The sequence below is a fragment of the Electrophorus electricus genome, chromosome 11 (assembly GCF_041902795.1).
Source record: "Electrophorus electricus isolate QZ-2024a chromosome 11, ASM4190279v1, whole genome shotgun sequence".
Taxonomy (NCBI): Eukaryota; Metazoa; Chordata; class Actinopteri; order Gymnotiformes; family Gymnotidae; genus Electrophorus; species Electrophorus electricus.
The window spans coordinates 23,111,632-23,132,969 of record NC_137507.1 but is presented as its reverse complement, the minus strand read 5'-3'; the positions used below and the strand labels follow the sequence as shown (position 1 = coordinate 23,132,969).

The window sequence follows — 21,338 nt, the reverse complement described above, 5'->3', positions numbered from 1 at the left end:
GGAGAGAGAGAGGTGGTGGTAGGGGAATACCTCAGTGCCCTGTCTCTGTTCACCCTCGTGCTAGAACAATGGAGTCATTCAGCATCACGCAGACGGTCTCCTCGGTGTAGACAGCAGACGTGGAGGCTAAAAAAAAAAATAAAATAAAATAAAAAATAAATAAAAAAAAAATGCTGGCAGCGCCGTTAGGCGCCTCAAAGCCGGGGCGCTCACGTGGGCGCTGTCCGCGGCAGACGTGCCGCACGGGGAGGCCGGGCACGATGGGCTGTGGCATTTTGGGATGTCCCGTCGACCGGCTGGGCTGACCGGAACGTGGGATCCGGAAATTTCAGAGACCGATCCGAGTCCGTTTCCTGGGTAAAAATACTCGTTTTATCTTACCCCTTCCAGCTTTCGTTGGTATTGGTGGAAAGGCGACTGCAAGAGCCCCTGTGGGGCACCCTCGTGCGCCGTAGCCAGTCATGCGCAGGGTGAAAAATTAAGGAGGCATGAAATCGACAGATTGGAAGTCTTTTAAAAGGTTAACGCAGAGCGATCGGCGGGGACCTTGGGCGTCGGGAGAAGCCACGTTCCGCCGGTATGGGGGGGAGGGGTTGGGTGGCAACGGCTCGGACCAAGATTCGTTTATCATGACCGGCATGTAATATGAGCTAACCTGACATTTTCCTGCGAGCACTCCAGTGGAGTAGCTGGAGGGGCTCCTGGAACACGGGACTCCATTACACAGCCTTTACCGCTGCAGTCCGGATGGCAGACCGGACAGAAGACTTGTGTCCAGTGACAAATATCTGGACATTCCAATCTGGCCCCACTTTCAAAGCTCTCTCATTATCCTGCCTGCCTCTGCTCGTCCGGCTATAGAAAACGCAACTTTTGCATTGAAATTAAACTCGCAACCCCACCCCCCGTCTCCAAACACATTTTCCGTTCCAGGCTTTAACTATACACCAGAATATTATGAAGCATTCGATTCCTGTTCTACCTCGGTTGGCTCTGGTCTTATTAAAAACCTGCGAGTACGCTCGCTTTCAGGGCCTTCCCAGAGCACGTAGGAACCGGCCTGGAAGGAGCAGGCCAAGCTGAGGATAGCCAACGGGTTACCGGGCAGCTTGTCGCCGCAGCCTGACGTGTCCTGCCTACTGGGCTGGGACACACAGATCCCTCCGGGAGAGACCGCAAATGCAGGTCACGCCATCCGTCAGCCAGAAAGCGCCATATCCCTCAACGACCTTCTTCACTGGCCTCCGGAGATGAAGTCCCCTTTGTGTTCGTCGTTCCCACGCCCTAGACAGCTTCTCCATGCCTACCCTTTTTAAACTCTCACAGGGTTGGGGAAAATGTAATTACTGTGCTTTTGGGATTTAAAAGCAAACTGCTCAGGTCTTGACGGGTCAATTTTTTATTAATAAGTTATAAGTAAGCCCTAGTTTTAAAACTAGAACTAAACCACAACAAAAAAAAGTACCTGACAGTGCATCATACTTCGCGAACATTTTTAGTAATAAGGGTAATCCAGGATGGTTCTTGTTCACCTTTGCTTTTACGGTGTGCATTGTTTGTAAAACTGCACGTGGAATCCCTTCTGCTTCGATTTTGCATTTGAAAAAGGCACTGCAGAAATGAGCATGGAAAGGCCGAACCGGAGGCCGAGCAGGGTTGGGCTTGTGGTGTGGGTGCTGGGGGGCGTGGCCGGCACCCCGGATGCCCCCTGCAGCCGCTGTTGAAAGTCGACCTCGCAAACCTTGTGCTTAGGTGTTCGCAAGGATAGGGACCCCCCCAGGGACCCCCCCAGAGAAGCTAGTCTGATTCTCCTCTCCTTAGTGACCCAAAAATCTTGCCGACTATACCTATCGGCAGAAGGACAGGCGTGTGGCGGGGAGGGGTTGGGTTGTGGCGGCTGCCTTTCTGTGAAGGGCGCGGGTTGATCTCGTCGTCCGGCTGCGGTGAGCGGTTTGGCCGGCTGCCCGCGGCCCTGCTCTCCAGCTCCGTAATTAAGCTATTCATCTCAGATCATTAACCTCCGTTCCCAACCACCCTCTCCGTCCTCTCTCGTGTGAGTGTTCCACCGGCGACCGCCGTCGAGAGGGTTGCCGCTCTGGACTAACAGAATTGCGTCCCGGAGTGGCACTCGAGCACGGGCGCGGTCGCTTTTAATTAAAAGGAATCAATTCCCGTTGCCGGCGCTCCCTCCCGGTGACCATATGGGCGCTTTGGAACGCAATCCAATCTGTGCCCGGTCCTGGCCTCGCCCGATCGCTGCCTTAACGAGCTGGTAGAAACAGCACGCAATCCATTTCCGGGGGTGGGCATGTCCGCCTTCGGAAGCCCCGACACGTGCAGGGAGTTCTTCCCCCCACCAGCGAAGGGCTTCCCGCAGCCGGTCCGCCGGTGGGAACGCGCTGTTGTCATAGCAACGTTATGTGTTGCGTAAAGCGCCGGTTCTGTTGGGAGGGAGATGGAGGGGTTAAACCCAGCTCACGGTAGTGAGCCTGGTGTGACGCCATCTTAAACTCGTCAACCAATCGAACGCCGCAGTCATGCACAGCACCATTCGTCCCCGTCTTGTTCTCATGTTGACTGATGTTGCAGCTCGTCAGTGACTTTCGCTGAAATTATTTTTACAGAACTTTCATTGTGATGAATTTGATGATTTTTAGACATCTGCCGCTGAAGGGGCCTTATGTCGTAAAGACATTCCTCATGTTTGGTAAATTCCATCTTCAAGAATAATCTAAATGTTGTGTACATTCCTTGGCAAGGACCCCAGGCGTCACATTACGAACAAAAAATAAACACATTTCCAACCTGCGCGAATATCCAAACACCACCAGACAAATACACAGATAGGTGTAAATAGGTGAAGTGTAAATTACAAATCTCCATCCCCTTAAGACAAACTGTCTAGTCCTGCAGGGCTATAAGCACCGAGCACTTCAGTCTCCTTTAAGCGCTGCACCAGACCACGGGAAGCAGCTGTAATCTTTCACCAAGCCCAATACATTGAGAGAGAACCTGGCTTGAGTCGGTGGCAGTGGACCGTCCAGCTAGCCCATTCTGCTTTCTCCGCCCTGTAATTTCCTTGGGCACTCCTGACCCCTCCAGGCCTTTCCGATTACAGACAGCGATGTGCGAGGGCAACGCTGCTCGTGTCGGTCGCGCTGTATGGAGAGGTTCATCTGCTTGGGAAGCGTTCGAGCGCGTCTGAACGTTTGCCCGCTGGGAACGGCTGCGAATCGCAGGAGGAACGGTGTGACGTCTCGACAGCCGGCAGTCCGTCGGCGTCTCCCGCTGTGGTGTGCGCGTTGCCTAATGAGGAGGCGACGTGCCTCGCTAATGTGCCGAGCTGGAGCGCGTCGATGCGCAGGGGACCGAACCAATTATGGTGATGAGCAAAGTCAAAGGGTGGGGGAGGGGGAACATTTGCTGGGTAAATAGTCTTTATCCACTCGGGGGGGTTGGTACTAGAACGACCGAGAAGGATTCGGGCAGTCAATATCACTGCCTGTCCTTTTACCCATCCTCACGCCCGTGCTTGTTAATTTTAGTAAATTTAATTAAAAATGTAATTATTTTAGATTAAGCGTAAAGCTGTTTTGTGACATGGGATGTGGTTTTTACAAAGCGTCAGAAATACAGCTGTGGGGGATCATGGAAACTTATGCTAGCTGCAAAGGTGTCCCGAGATAACCCTCACAAGGCTGCTGGGAGTTACACTTGGAGAGAACCCATAAAAGGCGATGCAGTGTGTCTGCGCGCGCGAGTGTGTTGTCGTCGTCTAATGTTTCCTGGGGGGCTCGCCGGGCTGCGTTACCTTGACACCATCCGAAACCAGCCCGAAAACTCAGTGGTACAAAACGCCAGCATCGTCACGGGAACCACGTAGCGACAGTCTCACCTGTACTGTCGCATTACTACGACGTCAGAGCATCGTTCATGGGCTGAAAAACAGAAGCCACGTTCGGGAGTGCGTGTACTCACTGTCTGCCTGCGAGGGGGACACCACGCAGCCCAGCAGGAGCAGCAGAGGCAGCCAGTAGGATGAGAAGGGCAGTGACAGGCAAACGTTAGGCACCATGTTCCGAGTTGGCACGGCTCCTCCGCGATCGGCGCTCGATTCGTCCCTCTCACGCAGTCATAGACCAAAACCTGCTGGAGAGAACACACACACACACACACACACACACACACACACACAAACAGGGACACGCATGCTTATTAGAATGGGAACGATGGCGGTAATCATGGAAAGTAAAAATCACAGAAAAACCGGGGCGTCCTGGAAGGCAAAAGGTTGGGGGGGGGGGGGGGGGTAGGAGGGCGTGCTGCAAAGGCTGCTGGGTTAACGAGGTGAGCGAACACTTATCTAATTATGGGCTGTTGGTCGAAGGGGAAATCAAAGAAGGAACACCTGGATATTAAAGCACACCCAGGCAAACATGTATAAGGGCACTTCGGGGGAAGGTATTGCAACGTGTTACCATCCCTCGTTGACCTAGAAAACAAGTCTTTCTGCTCTTATGATGGACTTTTAGTTGGGCGGCGGATGGGGGGGGGTGGGTCATGGAGGATGGCGGAACATGTTTTTGGGGAGGGGGGCCCATCCACGCGACGGTCAGTGCCAGGGAGATATCCGATTGGTAAGGTGCACCACTGACCAATCGTGGTGGCTGAGCGAGGGGTCGGGGTCCTTCCCCACCACTCATGCCTTCTCCTGCGTCACGTGCGGGCAGACGCCTGTGGAGGGAGGAGCCGTGGTGTCTTTCAGGGAGGCGTGACCCTCCCGACCCGCCTTCGCTTCAAGGAGGTGGGAGACGGAGATGGCATCAGCACGTCGGCCGCGGAGGCTGTCCCGCCCAAAACGAACGAACAAACCAACCAACAAACTCTGCTGCCACGACAGTGGGCAAACCCGGATGCTTAGAAGGCCACATCTGAAGAGCTGGCCCACAAAGACGCTTTTCATCCCTCCTGACAAAGGAAACTTGTACGATAAAATAACGAGGCGAGACGATACGCGCGGGTCACGGCTTGGCTACAGCAGACCAGCACGGGGGGGCCGGTCGTCTGTAGGATGACGCAGGTTGCTCAGGTGGGACTCTCTGCCTCGTTTGGGTGTTGGAGAAGAGGGCCCGCGCAGCACGCAGGACCTGGTGGTGTGTGCAGGGCTGGAAACCTGTCAGCTCGGGCAAGGCGGGGAGGAGGAGGGAGAGAAGGTTGGCCTTACACGTGCCCAGTAACGGCTCCTCCTGGAGCGGTGAAATCACCCACTGAATTGCAGCTCAGATTTCAGTTTTGTAACAGTACATATTCACCAAGCAAAAAACCCCACCTTTATACCATTTATTACATTCAATTTCCTTCATAACTGTTTTTTTAAATAATCCTTCATTTTTTTATTTTTTTTTTTCAATTTTATTTATGGTTTTGATGTCATCTGTAATCATCTTTTGTTGCTTTTTAACCCCACACACACACTTACTCTACAACTGAAGTAAATGACTGTTTTTGCTCAAACTGGTCTCATGTCTTAATTAGCCTGACGCTGTGTCTCACACACCCCGCACTGGGAAGCCGGTCTCACCGCAGTGCGCTATGTCTTCCTGCCACTGCATCGAGGAGGCACACAAATTTCTTCATTAAGAGATCCGCAGTGTGACTGCAATAGTGTCTTTCTGAACTTAGCTCCACATACTTCACCTTTAATACACGAGTGTTTAGGTTTGATGGTTTGGGGTAGGACAACAGTTTAGAAACTTTTTTTTTTTGAGTGAAATGTAACTGATGTGATCCCTTGGCTCTTCCAAGCGTTTTGGTGGACCTGATGATGCGGGGTTTGCCCCCATCTCCGCAGTGCGAGGGGTTTAGGACCGTCAACGTTCCGGGTCTAATCCTCGGCCCCCTCATGCCTGTGATGGTAAGGACTGTGACGAGATGACCGATCTCATGGACGAGTACTGCACTCTTTAAATTGGGCTTAAATTAATTGTACAGGGTTTCTACTGCATAGAGTTGCATGAGGCAGCGGCTGACTGATACGGACTACGGCTTCATCGTTGTCGTTTGGACTCCATACTGGTGTCAGTCATTTGAAAGCAAACCTCTCCGACTTCACCGGTTTCTTTATTGTCTATTCCAAAGACAGTGGACAGAGGCAAACCCATGTTTGGCCCTTGGGTACCTACCCGCAGACGTCTTCAGAAAAAACACATTTTTAATACGGCTCATACAGGACACCGTGTTGAGTTTAGATCTGTCTACAGCGGTGGCTTCTTTCTGCCGTAGTAAACAGATGTTACAGGAACACGTTCCCAGATTACTCTGAACGCACCCGTGGGCCAGTTACCAGGATGTAACCAAATCAAATCAAAGGGTGTCCAAATTACGCAGTGCTTCACTGGCGTGGCTACTTTCCTTAGATGGGTACATCCGTGTTCCTGCATGGAAGCAGTACATGAAAAAGTTCATTTTCGAACATGCTCCATTTGCTGAGCCCAAATCAGAGTAACACTGTACATTTCTGAAAACAGAACGCAACAGAATAATAACAAAGGTTCTGTATTTCTGGGTCAGCAAGATATTAGAAGTGGAAAACTGTGCATGTACACATTTTTAACTCTACCAGCATCTGTTTTCCAAAAAAGTGCCCTATAAAAAGGTTGTGGCTTAGAGGTAGTGAACTGACCAGCACTAGGCTGCTTACACTAGAGCTGCTCCAACAGAGGAGTAAGACAGCCAGTTGCAGTGACCATGGCCTGATTCATCTCACATGGCCCTAATGCCCCATGTCTTGGCTAAGCGCATGACGGCATTGTTTTCCCACGGACACTCACACGCAGACACCCCCCCCCACCCCCCCCACCCCCGCCACACACACACACACACACACACACACACACACACACACACACACACACACACACACACCCCGCTCCACTATTTGACAGGACACGCTCAGGCAAAGCTGTAATCTAACTGTTGATTGCCATCAAATTCATTCCCCTTTCTGGTAGCGTTTTTTTTTTTTTTTTTTTTTTTTTTTTTTTACGGCTTCTCGGCTGATGGTGTGAAATTGAAGCTTTTCAGCGATTCGGAGGCGACACGTGAGCTGGTGTTCTGTCTCCTGATACACTCACGGCCTGCTCCTGCTGCCGTTTCCGACACAAAAACCCCGCAGGCTCTGGCTTTGACGTCCCGCCCAAGCGTGAAGAGTCCTGCTGCACCCGAGCACAGGTTTAGGTGGCGTGCGTCCTCATTAAAACGCTTCGCCGCTGGCTTGCGCAAAACCCAGGACGCCATCGGGCAAAGGGTTAGCTTTACTCAGCCTCTCCTGGCAAATGGTTAATCTATTACTGCCATAAACACTGCACACACTTTAAACACCTACTACTAAATACCTGTGTTTTCAGTTACAACTGCATAACAATGCACTACATAAAACAATTCCATGAACACATTACGCTTGGTTTTAAATTTTTATACCTCTACAGGGGGAGACAATAGTAAATCAAATCTCAGTACATACATTGACAAGTTAGCTCTTGGTGCTAATTTCTTACTTGATGGCCGATTCTTCCTTTTGCCTTGGGGAAAAGTCCTGCTAGTCTGTTAATATCATATTGGCTGGTCTTACAGTTACATTTGCTTTAACTCACTGAGCGCTGCTTTGAAACCTTCCATCTCGTGTAGAATTACAATACCTAACAGCCACTGGCTTTATTTAGAGCGCGGAGCTATTTGCGGGCATTTTACAGGAGCCCCCCGTCAGTGCGCCGAGGTTGATCACGTGACCCCGGTGGTTGAGTAACTGGCTGTGAGCAGCATGGCCCCTGGGGTAAGGGACATGAAGGAGAACCTCTTGAGGCTGGGTCTACTGCTGATCTAAGTCGCGGGGGGCGTGGGTCGGACCAGAAACGGCTTGCGACGCGCAGCGCGGGCTGGAGTGATGCGTGTGTCCAAAGTGGAGCGACACCTGCCTGTTAGAGCTGAACAGGAAGATGGTACACACCAGAATCTGGATACCATGCACAAATATCCAGGACTAGCTCTTGGCTTCATAAATTAACTAACTGCACTGGATTCGGTTATAAAGAACAAGCTACACTGGTCGACGTCTACAAAAGTAGAGGTCAGCTCCAAACGACTCTTTCCTGAATCTACGCCTAGGTCGTCAAAATCCTCCCTGGGACTTTGTCCCAGCTCCTGAACTGATGCGCTTCCGGACGGAGCCCGGAACAAAATGAGGCAGTGCGTTTAAAATGCATCCCAGCCTTGGTTCTCTCACAATGTCACAGTCATGCGGGCTATGAAGAGGCGTGGGGGAGAAACCCAGGCTGTGACACTGTGCTTGGCTGACAGCGGGAGCACAGGGCTTTTGGAAAAGTCCGCGCGCGGAAACATTTCCGGCTCTTCCGAACCCGTCCCGCCGTTCCCTCCGTGCATCCGCCAGGAGACAGTGGGACGCCGGCCTGTGCGGTATGTAATCCTGTCGTGCTGGAAGAATATATAGCTTTTATGTGAGAACTCATCAACACCAAGCCTCGCGAGGTGAAAGAAGGGTGAGAAAATTTAGGGCCCAGCCAACACTCAAAACAAATCCTAAAGAAATGACACTGCAGACAGAAGAGTGAGAACTATCACTCAAGATGAAAAAGTGACACTTTGGCTTCGGCAGGGGCATAAACTACACTCAAAGTTAGCGAACAGAATGCTTTAACAACTTTGAACTCCTAAGAGCTAGAGCGTTTGGAGGTTTAAAATGGGTACGTTTTAATAAAACAACTTTGCGATTTGTTGTGCCTCGCCTGTCCGCCATCAGTGTATTCACTATAAACATTTAAACACTGCTGAAAACTTGTTTGGTTAACGTTGTGGCTTCCGCCTCTGTAGCGGTCGTTTCCATGGCGCCCGTGCCGTATGCTGTGTTTTAGTTTAGACTGTGTCCTGGCCGTCCTTGCTCACCATTACACTTAACCACACAAGCAGCCATGCCCTGAGGCAAAACAAAAACCAAAAAACTAAAGAAATATTTTTAAAAGTGGGGGGGGGGGGGGGGGGGGGGGGGGGGGGGGTATTGAATTGGGGGACTTTGTACATTTTTCCCACTGGAAAGTTCTGCTCCGCAGGATTTCATCCCGGCGTTAAATTCCCCGTAACGGCTCCGATTTAGACGGATCAGCGACGGCTTTCCCCTCGTCTTGGCTAAACGCTCAGCACAACCTTACAGGGCGATGCAGACCAGCTGGGATTCACGCCTGGGTTCCTCCAAGTTCCTGCCTATTCCGCCCAAATTCTGAAGACGCGCGGGCTGGAACTTGCGTTGGGGCTGAAACCCACCCCACACTTGAGGGCGGGCCCTCGTGCGCTCAGGTGAGCACTTCTACTGGGGCAGGTGCCTCCGTGGAATGGTGAGGGATCGCGGGCATATAATTAAGGTCGAGTAATTAGAGTAGCGTGATTGAAGTAACGTAATTAATAGTGGAAACGCTGCATGCTGCAAGTAAAAGAATCGGTGGATGAAGGCCAAATAGCACTGCGTTAATGGACATGGGGTCTGGCTAACGTAAAGGCCAGACCATGCAGCTCTGAGCTTTAAGTCAACATGGCAACAAGCGCGCAAGCCTGTGGCAAAGTTCTGTTACAGCGTTAAAACTGTATTCTCCAGATATGAATTGCAAAACTGCAGAAACGGCAGAATGGCACTCCACCCTCAACTTAACTGAAGCTGAGTGGGAAAACTTGGACAGAGAAAAGAACAAAAAAGTAGCCCCAGTCAAAAGGAGAAGCAGTGAAGAACCTACCATGGGAGCGCTTTACTTTAGGAGCTAATAAACAACCTGAAACTGAAGCTACCATGGGATCTCTTTCCTCTGGAAGCAAATCAACACTTACTGCCCTTCTAAACCACAAAAGTCTTGAGCCTTTTGTGCAATAGTGTGTATATACTTACAATATGCTTGCAATTCCTTATAATGTTCTTTATAATATATTTATTTGCATATTTAGCTTGTAATAACTATTAGGCCTATCTGCACAATTCCTATGAGTAGGTGTGCTAGTGTAGGATGTTTGGGAGCAAAAAATGCCCCCCCCCCCCCCGTACTCTGTGTTCTTCTATTACCCGAAGCAGATTCTAAAAGAGCTTTTACGAATTAGCGAATTAGGATGGACTACCCCACTTCCAAATGGGAAATAATTTTGAAATTATCCTCGTGTACTAAGACAATTAAAGACATCAAGCTGTGACCGGGGGTTAACTTGGGAGCGATTATGTTCACCTAATTGCGCACAAAACAACCACCGAGTCGGGCGAGCGTGATTTCCGCGGGCGCGCGGTCTTCATTTACCCGGCAGGAGGTGGAGAGGTTGCTCTGCTGCGGCACCTGACCAGGTTCAGGAGCTTTACTGGAGGACGTCAGGTTACGAGAGGGAGCTGGGGTCTCACCGCAGCGTCGGAGGGGCCGCGGATGGGGGTGGTGCCCCTCTCCCCACTCTACAACGCGGCGGGACGACGACCGCGGGGGGGGGGGGGGGGGTGTTGCCATAGTGATTAAAGCAGGCTTCATCTGTTCACCGCAGTGTGCCGGGAGGCTTGTGCACGACGGGTGTGTGGGTACGGAGTCGTCGGCCAGGGAGCGGAAGGCGAAGGCCGGGTGGTGGGCGGAGCTCAACAGCTGGGCCGTGTGCGCTGCTGGAAAGCTCCAGAGCACAAAGGCTTCGTCTGACAGCTTAAGACTCACTTTAAATGTGGCAGGCAAATTTTCCGGCGTTTCACTTGAAAGGAGCCAGATCAAACGAGCCAGCATGGCCTCTGTCGCCATAAGCATGGCCAAAGTGCATTACTTAAGGGGGGTGGGGTCATACCGCCAGAGAGGTTCTGAACTTAAAAGGGTGAAACAGAACAGTTGGAGGACTTCATCAGGACAAAAAGAGTCGAATGAATGAATGACAAAAAGTACACAACAGCACCCACCGACGTTCACCATTAAAACGCAGCAGCCCATTGTAGTGACTGGCAGGGTAATCTGAACTACAGCGACAGCTCAGTATGATCGGAACTGAAATAACACCAGTGAACTGCAGCATTACCCGATTCAAAGGCATGGACGCCCTGCTCATCGAAAACACCCCAGCGCTCATTTGAACCATTACAGCCATAATGGCACCGTAACGATGTTCTTAAAGTATCCGGGTTTCTTTAATATTGCCAGGTGAGAGGCCGGGAGGGCTACACCCTTGTGCTCACTTTAAAAACCAGCCATTCATAAGAAAGAAAGAAAGAAATCTAAAGTGGTACAGCTGTTTATCGGAAGTGCATGACACGCGTGACAAGCTTTCCTCACAGAGAGGCAGCGACGAAACGAGAGGTAGGGGTGGGCCCAACTCATTTCTTACCGATTCTCACTTTAAAGCCCAAATGACTTTCACAACTAACCGGAGCTATAGACTGTTATTCCATAATTAAATTAACGTGTTCATTACAGGTGTACTTACTGCATTCACACTTCAATAGTAATAAAACAGAAAACAGAAAAAAAGAGCACCGCTTAAAGACTGGAGAACGTCCAACTTTATGGGCCTCTTAATTGCACGCAGGCAATATCTGTGACCTCTCCCGTGGCTGCTGAAATCGCTCCGGCATGAAATGCAGTGCTTCCTGTGCACCCGCCTCCTCCCGAGGCTGGGTGAGAGAATGCTACAGCAGTTTAAAGCGACACCATGGCGCAGGGGCCGGCCCGGCCCGTCAACGGCAGGCGCTCGTGGGAAGCCGTTTCGGGGGAAAGAGAACCTGCCATCTCCAACAACTCCAGGGCTTTTTAGGAAGCTTTTTTTAAGCATCTGCCAGATGCCCTTATCCAGAGAGACAATCAGGATGCAGAAAGGCGGCAGATGTAGTGTTAGCAGTCTTACCCAAGGACTCTTACTGGTATATCAGAGACCTTGCCAAGACAGGAGACCCCCTACACTAAAACGTAAGGCACGGCTCAGACTCAGCGAAACTGTGCCAAGGAACAAAGGCTTCCACGTTTTTCCAATTAGGTCTCATTTTTGGTGTTGCCCATCCCTTCGGAAGCAGCCTCTGGGATCTGGGCAGCGCGGAAACACACATAACGTGCGAAATGAGTACCCAGTGAAACGTGAGTGAGACGTGTGAGACATAAGAAAATGAGTGAGACATATCGCATCTCCAGCAAGGCCTGACGGAAGTTTAGAACAGAACATCCCCTCCCCTTTGGAGGGAGAGGCAGGCGGCCAAATGGGTTGCAGCAAGTTAGCGTGCTGCTTCTGACATGAAGTCCATCTCACTTATGACTCGCGTCTCTCTCTCTCATTTCTCTCAGTCCTGCACCTGTCTGGCTCATCTCTTCCCTTCTCCTCTTGCATTTCTCTCGTTTTCCATTTGTGTTACCTCCCTGCAACCCCCCCCCTCCCTCTCTCCCACTATTCCTCACTCTGTCTTCCTCCTTCTCTCCTCACCCCCACCCGTGTGTCTCTCTCTCTCCCTCCCTCCCTCTCCATCTATCCTGCGAGGGATCCACCCACAGCTGCAGGAGTTCCCAGACCATCACTTGCTTCCGGCATGCGGCTGACTCCCACCCCGGACAGGTTCCTCTCCTCCGCCGGGGTTGCGGCGTGCCGGGGCACGCCCGGGAGCGGGCACCTGCTTGCCTGCCCGTTCATCTGGTGCGCACCATCTCGCGCCTCGGATGGGTGGGGACGAGAGCTCCGAACGCAGAGTCATCCGCACCACTCTGACGCAAGTGAGCTTCAACTTTGAAACGGAACGAGGGATGGGAACGCTCAAGAGACGAGCTTCTCTTCATAGATGCAGATCAGAGAGAGAGAGAGAGAGAGAGAGAGAGAGAGAGAGAGAGAGAGAGAGCGAAAACAAAAGAGACTGCCACCAGCCTGCCAAATATTCTCGTCCTCAGAGTTAAAGGCTTTCATTAAGGTCAAGGAATGAAATGCAGTAATTTAAAAAGATGACTGACTATCACCGAGGGGTGGAGTCAACATGGACTGCCGAGGGACCACCTCAAATGGGGCGTCGGCTCTGCTAAACGTACCACAGCCTCAAACGTCCAGCTTCGCTAAGCACGCACAGAAGAGACGTTTCAGGGCATCGCGTTACGTGCCGACGTGTTAAACGGGGCAAGCCTCGGACTGAAGGGCACGCCATCACCAGGAGAGGCACGGGAACGGCTGCACGCCTAACAGGCTGGGCCCGAAGCATGCAGCCTGATGTAAACTCATTCATTAAATTCATTAAAAAAGGTGCTTTGGGGTACCTTTTTGGAAGGTAGTGCTAAATAAAGCGTTCCACAAATATGCAGTAGGGGTCACTGGACCCCCAGTTCTGCAGTGGGATGTACGACAGGTCAGGCGTGAACGGGAGACCTGGGTCACCCGAGAGTGTCGCATGGACGTGGAGTGCCTGGCACTTCGCTGCACACGACTCCCCTGCCCCATCTCTCCATCAGCTCCCTGACAGCCTGTCCGTGGTGAGGTGGCTAAATCACTGGCGCGGACTACTGCAGCCATCAGCGCCCGTGATTTACACGGGAACAAACAGGCAAGATTAGCAGACTCATTAGCCAGAGGTTTAGAAGGGCGGGGGGTCTATTTCTGTCTGGATTTGGTGCCAGAGTGGGATTTCGTTGAGAGCGTTTTGTCGAACTGCCTTCTCATCTATTTCAAAAGACCAAAGTTATGTATATGCATGTATATGCTATGATGCACATCAGATGCCTCTGTGAAGCCAGCCATCTGTAATATATGTGCTTAGTTTGCACAATTAGCCATTTGTTTATCAAAATGCTCACTCCCCCCCATGGTTTATAATGCAATTATCATGTAAAGATCACTGCATTAAAAATAACAAAAAAGCACAAACGTTTAAACCCATCAGCAAAATCAGACGTTCTATTTGTTGGGCTGCAGGATTTCCACTCGCTCTGCGCAAAATGGCCAGCGGACTGCGATCCCAGCGTGCTGCGCCTTCTCCCGCCGCCGAGTCGCTGTGCGCTCTTGGGAATGCCGGGGTGGGGGGGGGGGGTTGGGTGACTGCAATCGGCAGAGCGCCCCGGCTTCCCGGGCCCTGTGCCGGCTGGGCCGTGCCCCTCCGCCCGGACGGCAATTCGCAGGGGAGCCACCCCGGAGCGCTTAAGGGCGAGCGGTTAAGAGAGTCACGGCTGCCGAGCTCGTCGTCGGCCCGGCTTTGCCTAGCTGTCGCTACCGCCTGTGACGGCTGTTTAACTGCTGGCCGTCGTCTGGGGCGAGGGTTTGATTATAGCTGCGCTATAATTAGGGACTAACGATCCGTTCGGAGTCGGACGTAACTGTGGTGGGAGTCTGCTCTTCCTGGTGGGGAGGAGAGATGGTGACCCAGTTGCCTTTTTGTTCCTTGTACAGCACCAGGAGTCTGATTTGCCTTTCGCCTCAGCCGTGTGCAACCCGCAGCCTTATCTCTGTTTGCAGGCAAATTGGGAGGTTGACACGCCCTTAGGCAGAGCGAGTGTTCACTTGTCTCTCCACGTCACGCCTTCCTGCCGCCCTGCCTCCCAGGTGCGCCGGGGGCACTTCCGCACGGAAGCCCTTCACGTAACACAAAGGGACCGTCTTCGGGAGTGAAATGGCGCTACATCAGTGGACACACACACACACAGCTCTCTTTAACGTGGAGGACTCGGGTCGTCATGCCTCTACTAAATGTGTTGGATAATTCAATTTCCGCTCGCCGTGACTCAGCCGTGTGGGGGGAGCATTAGGACGGCACTGGAAATGTGAGCTCTGTGACTTTCGAGTGATGCTTTTCACGGGGGATAATTAGCACGAAGCTCTCGGGCGCAAAGTGAATGATTATTGGGGAGGCGAATGTGTCGTTTTCCAGCACAAGCAGCCACTGGAGGGGTGTTTGTGTAGCTGGAGCTGCCAACTCAAAGGGAATTCCAGAATCCCACTGAAACGGCACAGGCCTTAAAGCATCGCGCGGGAAGACTGCACACAGCCGGATTCCCCTCCTTTAGACCCCGAGGTGACGCGAGGCCGCTTCTGGATGTCCGGCTTGACGCCTGGAACGGAGCCGCTCCGATGGCTTCCTTGTCACGTTCGTTTACGGCGCGGTCGCTGTGGCAACGTGTTCCTGTGCAAAAGCTTTTTTTGCATCTCCATCCCCTCCCCAGTGTTCCTCTGAGATCTCCAGCAGTGTGGACTAGTGTGATGTCCCTGCATTGTGTCGCACATAATAACACAAACATCGACATCTTATATATTGATAAATGCAGAAAACCTTGATGGACTCGATGGAGCTGACTTTAATGCGCGCTCTGCACTGCCCAGGTCAAGCAGTCCAAAAGCCAAAATGTTTTTGGTAGTAAAAAGCACGTCACTCTCGTGAGCTGTGCACGCCAGCACACGCCTGTGTGATTAAAGGGAGGTTACTGGTCTGGGCAACCAACAGACTCACTACTTAACAATCACACCCTCAAAGCCACTTATCTGCAGTAGCAAAGCGGACTGGTTTATGTCTGGAGTCAGAGTTTGTAACTGGAGGTCTCTTTCCTCCAGTTTGTGGAGAATTAGCCCCAAGGAAATCCCTTCTTTGTGACCACAGAGGCCTCTGAAGCGCAACAAAATTCAAAGTGTAAATCACCAACGGAGCGTGACAGGAGTTCACCCTCAGAATTCCTGAGAACACAATAGTCAGCTCGTAGCTTCCAGGGGAATCTGCAAACCTGTTTCCAAAATGAAACCTAAAAAAAAAAAGTCTATTTTACGAGAAGCGCGGCCCTCCGGGGGACTGACGCGTTAGCCCGGGGGCAACAGCTGCCAATACGACTGCGACGGGGTCGTAAAAGGGGAGGAATTTAAGGTCGCCGTCCCATACGTGGGGGGTCAGCAGTAAGAGCCAGGAGGCTGTTGGCGTGGCCGAAACCAAAAACACTCCGGCTCCTGTTCGCTGCTGCCCTCTGACCCCGCGCGGTGGATGGCTAGTAGGGAGGTGTGAGCGGGTATGCCGGACATTCTGCGCTGTACTAACGCACGCACGCACTCTTCTTTTGTTACCGTTTTCCTTCAGGTGGAAAAAGTTGTACGTGGGATTTACAGTAATCAGTGCCGTTGTGAATCATTAACGAGACCGAGGCTAGTGTCTTGTGTGGGGGGGTGTGTGTATGTGCGTGTGTGTACAACCTTGAGAGTGATCCTCTCAGTGCTCAGAGAAGCAACCCCGGGAAGTGAGACAGATGTGTTACATTTACGCACGGTTAGGGCTTGCCAAGGGAAGAAACACAAAACAGAGAAAACCCAACCAATAAAAACATAACAAACATTTTTTGCTCTTTTATCAGCGACAGGGCCACCCAAAGTTGTGCAACAAAGTTGTTGTGCAACACCCGCCTCGTTTATTGTCGTGAGCTCCTACACGTAGTCTGAGCTAAAGCCATATTAACTTAACGCAGGCTTGTTTGACTAAGAACCGGTTCTCACCTGTGCGGCCAACAGATAGCATTTAACCAGACGCTTCACTGCCGCCCCTCCAAACAGATCTCAGATTACACAGAACGGCACGGCTAAAACCTACACGCAGTTCTGCTACTGGTTTTTTTTTTTATTCTTTCATTTCCTTGTCTCCTGTAATCCAGGCTGTGTTTTTTTTTTTTTTTTCCCTTTCTCCCCCCCGCAAGCCACGCTAAGAAACGTCCGACGGCTCGGACACGTTTGAAAACGCAGACGAGATCACCTGGCAGGATAAGGCCGGCTGGAAAAACAGGCCATTTGGTGGCTGACTTGTAGCTGCGTTGTGGCGGGGTGCCTCGCTTCGGGAGCACGGGGCTCTGGGGCCAGAGCTCTGGCCGGCACGGCGGACCAAAGACGAGGTAAAACTGTTGTTTTCGCTTAACCGGCCAGAACGCAAGAACAAAAGAATCAGTAAAACGTGCTCTGGGAGGGGAAAGAGCAAAACCAAAAAATGCCAAACCACAGCCTTGTGTTTCTAAATAAGAAAAAAGAGGAACATTATCTTCTACTGGTGATTATCTGGTTTTCCCCACAACTTTCAATAAATACTGACATCAGTCTAACTGGGGTGTGTGTGTGTGTGTGTGTGTGGGGGGGGGGGGGGGTGTTGAGAAGGGAGTCCTTAGCAGGTGATGAGCAAACTTACCCATCGCCACAGAACAGAAAGCCAAAATCCACAAGTTTTCAGGGAACGCAAATCCCAGGATTCACCTTGACAAATTGGCTTTGCAGTTATTCCCAACGGCAATCACCACATTCAAATCCGTTTTACGCGTAACATCCAGGTGGAGAAATCTTGTTCCCAAGGAGTACAAGAGAAGACAAAGCTGCTGCTTCTCTCAAAGTCCTAATCCATTACAAGAGCGTTATTAAAGTTGACTGGGTCTATTGCTTCCTCGTCAAAATGTTAACTTGTCTCCGGGGGTTCCTCTGTGGTCCTGTGGTGTTTTTTAGAGAGTCACTTCTGAGACAAAGCTTCTTCACACTCTGAAAAGTGCCCGGGGCCAGTGGAGGTGGGTGGAGCCAGCGTGTGATGTCATGGGAATCAGGTTTCATCATAGGTGGAGAACGCAGGGTGGTGACGAGGCTACCTTCCTGAGCTCCTGACCAATAGAGGGCGTGGTTTTGCTTTTTAACTACCGCTTACCTGTGAGGGTTAAGGTGTTTGCCTGTGTGCGCGTTGTCTAACGCACCACGACACCTGACGTTTAATCAGGACTTTGCCTGATTAAAGTGGAAACCGTATTTCATTGTGAAAATGTATTAAAACTGACAAATTACAACCCTCCTCCCAAGAAAACTCATTTTGTGCATGCAGCAACAAAATGTTACAGCCATAAAGCCATAGCATTTTCTGACACCTTTTAAAATAGATTGTATGAATTTACACCTAGAAATTATTAGAGAAACCAACATTCCTGTGAATAAATAAATGAGTGAACAAACATCCTTCACCCCCAGTCAGCCTGCCCCGGTGCCACCGACCATCCTGTGTTGGTGGTCTGCGGGATTCTACAATTTTGGTGAGGAATCAATGGGGGGGGGGGGGGGGGGGGGGAGAGAGAGAGAGATGGCCTGTGGTGTCCCCCCTCCACCTCGCAGAGCCCCCCCCCCACACACACACCACCCATAACTTTCCCTTAATGTCGATTGGACACGATGATGTTTATTGGATTACAGACCGCCTCAAGGGGGCGACCCCCCCCCCCCCAGCCCCCAGAACAAGCACACTCAGGAATGCAATGCCCTGAAGGCCACTGGAGAATTCTAAGCGATTGCACTGGTGTAACACAGTCAAAGGAGGACATTTTTTGTTTTTGTTTTTTTACATCCTTCTGTTGAGAGGTAGATGCTCGTGAGACGCTGGAGGTGGCTCTGTGGACGCAGCAATCTTGTGTCTCTCTCGCTCCTGCTCCTCGAAAGGCAAGCGAAGTGCAGAGACGCCCTCCACGTTGCCTCGGGAGACGGGACACTTGCACCCTGCCGGCGCCTGGGCTCGGAGCTCAACCCCATTTTCTGACGCCTCGCGTTCCAGTTACTTCCAGAACTCCAGGAGGTTGGCGTGGGAGTGGCACGTTGTGTGGAACAGGTTACCCCCGTTAACGCCAGCGTGAAATAACGCTGCTCACCCGCCATGCCGAGGGGCAAGCTGAACGCTAAACTGCGTTCAAAACAGCCTTGTGATGGATCTCACTCAGTCAACCAACTTTATACAGAAACTGATTCCCTGCTCTTCTCGTTCACCTGCACAAGCGTAGGTGTAGGTGTGTGTGTGTGTGTGTGTGTGTGTGTGCGCGTGTGTGTGCTGCGGAAATTATCTTTGAGGTTTTTCCTGATGCTTGCAAATGAATATAAAAGTTTTTAACCCTGCCCAGCATGCTGAAAAGGCTTCTGAGCAGCGGTCAGCCGTTTTTGGCTTTTTTAAACGAGCTTCTGTTTCTCACGTTACTCAGCAAGTTGAGAAGTGCTGAGCGTGCGGGAAGCGAGTCCCTGGCAGCGGGAAGTCTCTGCTTCGCCGTGGAAGGAGCCCGGCAAAGCCACGCATGTGCGGCTCTCTCCGTGGTCGGACGCACGCGGGGATGGCATGCACTGGATGACACCTGCGCGGGTGGTCACACGTGTGGATGACACACACACACACACACACACCTTTTAGTTGTCTGAAGCAACTTTTTTTTTTTTTTTTTTTGCTATTGTACAAAAATTGCCTACCATGGCAGGGGAAAGCTGGTGACCAACTGACCAACACTGATCAACACTGTGAAGCACAAGGAAGAGACAGATAACGGCACGTTCGACGGCCATTGAGAGACGGGATCTGCGGATCAGGACCTGTGTGGCGGGCAGCCAACGGACCGGCTGCCTGCAGCACTACTACAGCTGTCGGTGGCGAGGTCGTCTGCATAAGCCCTGCCCACAGTCAGGCCACGCCCCCACCCTTTGAGCGGCGAGAGGTTACGGCAGAAGCGAGGGTAGCGCGTACGAACGCGAACACGGAGATGAGAACGCGCTTGCAACAGCAGCCTTGGGCGCGGGTGCGAGGGGCCGGAGGGGGTTTAGTTCCAGGTGACCTTCTGGGTTTTCGGTTACTCTGCGTATTTGGCGTGTGTATGGGCGCGCAGACAGAAGGATGGACGCGGAGAGACAGACAGATGGAAGGAGGAGAAGGGGGGGGGGAAGGTGTGGGGGGGGTAAAGCGTGCCGTCGAATGCGGCAGACAAATCATTTTTATCTGTCACCCCGGCGGGTATTGACAAAGCGGGGTTGCATTTAGATAGCCCAATTAAAGCGGGGAAATGAAGCGACATGGGCCACTTTAGAACACGTGGGCTGCTCACGCCTGCCCTCTTCAGACAGGTGGAGCGAATGACAAAGAAAGAGAAAGCCGGAGGACGAGAGGGAGGGGAGGGAGGAGGAGGAGGAGGAGGAGGAGACAGACGCTTGCTGGCCACGTACAGCTGCACTGCTAATACAGCCCGGCCGGATCAACTGCGTTCAGGTTACCGCTGTCCGGCAGGCCGGGTCAGAGGCGCGGCAGCCCCGTCTCGGGGCTCTCATCCTCCGCTTGCCTGCGGGAAACCCGACGTACGGAGACTCTCCGCTCTCCGGCCAGAGCAGTTACTGCGGGCAGGCATCCGATAGCTAGCCAGGAGGGATGGCCCAGGTCGCGTGTCGGAGGTGGGTCGGCCAGCTTGAGGGCCGGGTCCTCGGGAAGGAGGTCCTGGGGTTCCGGACCTCCAGGAGGCCCCTGCTCTCTCACTGCGGGGATATTTTAATGACACGCGCGAGAGCCGCTGCTGTCGGCATCCCAGTAATGACATCACTCAAAATGGCTCCACATGACGGCATTTCCTGCGCAGGCCTGTTTTCTTTAGCCTGCACCTCTGAATCTGCCCTGGCCCCAGGATCATAAATACAGGCCAGGCTGTCTGGCTGTCTGTCTCTGTGTGTGTGTGGGGGGGGGGGGGGGGGGGGGTGTCAGGACTGACTCCAAAGTGACCCCGGGACTCCAGTGTAAAAGACAACACAGCATGTGCAGGTACACTACTGAGCACAGGGTAAACACAAAGGTCCACACCCCAAACTGCATATCACGCTTTTAATAGTCTCATCAGCAGATAACTGCAAGGTTTTGAATACCCAGACGTGTGTTAGTTCGAAGATTACATCAAAACATTTAATGGTGATATTTTCATGATTTTACCTTTGTGTATGAAGACTTTGTAAGTGAATTTCTTCCTTTCTAGCTTTCCTGCCCAAATATTTACTGCGGCCACAAGCAGTGACAAGCGAATGGTGGCGTGGGTCTCAAGTGCAGTTTTTAGTTCTTGCTAATTTTCGGCCCAATGATTTGTAGTTTGGACCAGGAGTGTCCTTTTAAATCTGCTTTGTGTGTGTGACGTCATTAGCCCAGTAGGGTAGGTGCATGTGTGTGCACCGAAAACTCACCACCACTCATTTTGACGAGGGCAAAAAAGGAAAACGTCCTGAGAGTCATGCTAAGGGCTGGAAACACTGAAAAAAATGACTGAAGAAATCTCAAGTGACATTGGCATTCCCCTCCCACAAGACAGCAGTGACCAATGGGGTGATGGCATTTCTGTCCCACAAGCCGGCAGTGACCAATGGGCGACAGCCTCTCTTTCCAATGAGCCAGCAGCAGGACTGATCGCAGCAATCGAGGGCACGTTAGGTTTGTTTTAGCAATGGTTTAGTTCAAGTGCTGTATTACTGTGTTGACCAGAGCTGTAGCAGTCATGTGTGTAACAAACTTCATTACGATACGGGCAGTCAAACTTGCTGCTTTGGTCAGCGCAGGGAGT

At 51.8% G+C, this 21,338-nt stretch overlaps 1 protein-coding gene and 1 long non-coding RNA gene across 18 annotated transcripts in view; one reads left to right on the top strand and one right to left on the bottom strand.

Moving 5' to 3' along the window:
* The window catches only part of ptprfb (protein tyrosine phosphatase receptor type Fb), a 116,503-nt gene that overhangs the window by 71,941 nt on the left and 23,224 nt on the right, over window positions 1-21,338 (bottom strand). For 14 of the 17 annotated variants that reach the window (XR_014126162.1, XR_014126164.1, XM_081723827.1 and 11 more), the window contains exon 2: window positions 3,979-4,146. Coding sequence is in view for 15 of the 17 variants with exons in the window: in XM_081723827.1 (XP_081579953.1) it covers window positions 3,979-4,075 (97 nt within the window). In the remaining 2 variants the exon portion in view is untranslated. Of the gene's footprint in view, window positions 1-3,978; window positions 4,150-17,161; window positions 17,466-21,338 lie in introns of those variants that run through there. The other 3 variants (XM_081723828.1, XM_081723830.1, XM_081723829.1) reach the window with 3 other exon arrangements.
* LOC118241641 (uncharacterized) lies at window positions 7,525-17,142 on the top strand. The gene is made up of 3 exons (XR_004776254.2): window positions 7,525-8,472; window positions 9,123-9,366; window positions 16,683-17,142. It is a non-coding gene; the product is annotated as an uncharacterized LOC118241641 (long non-coding RNA).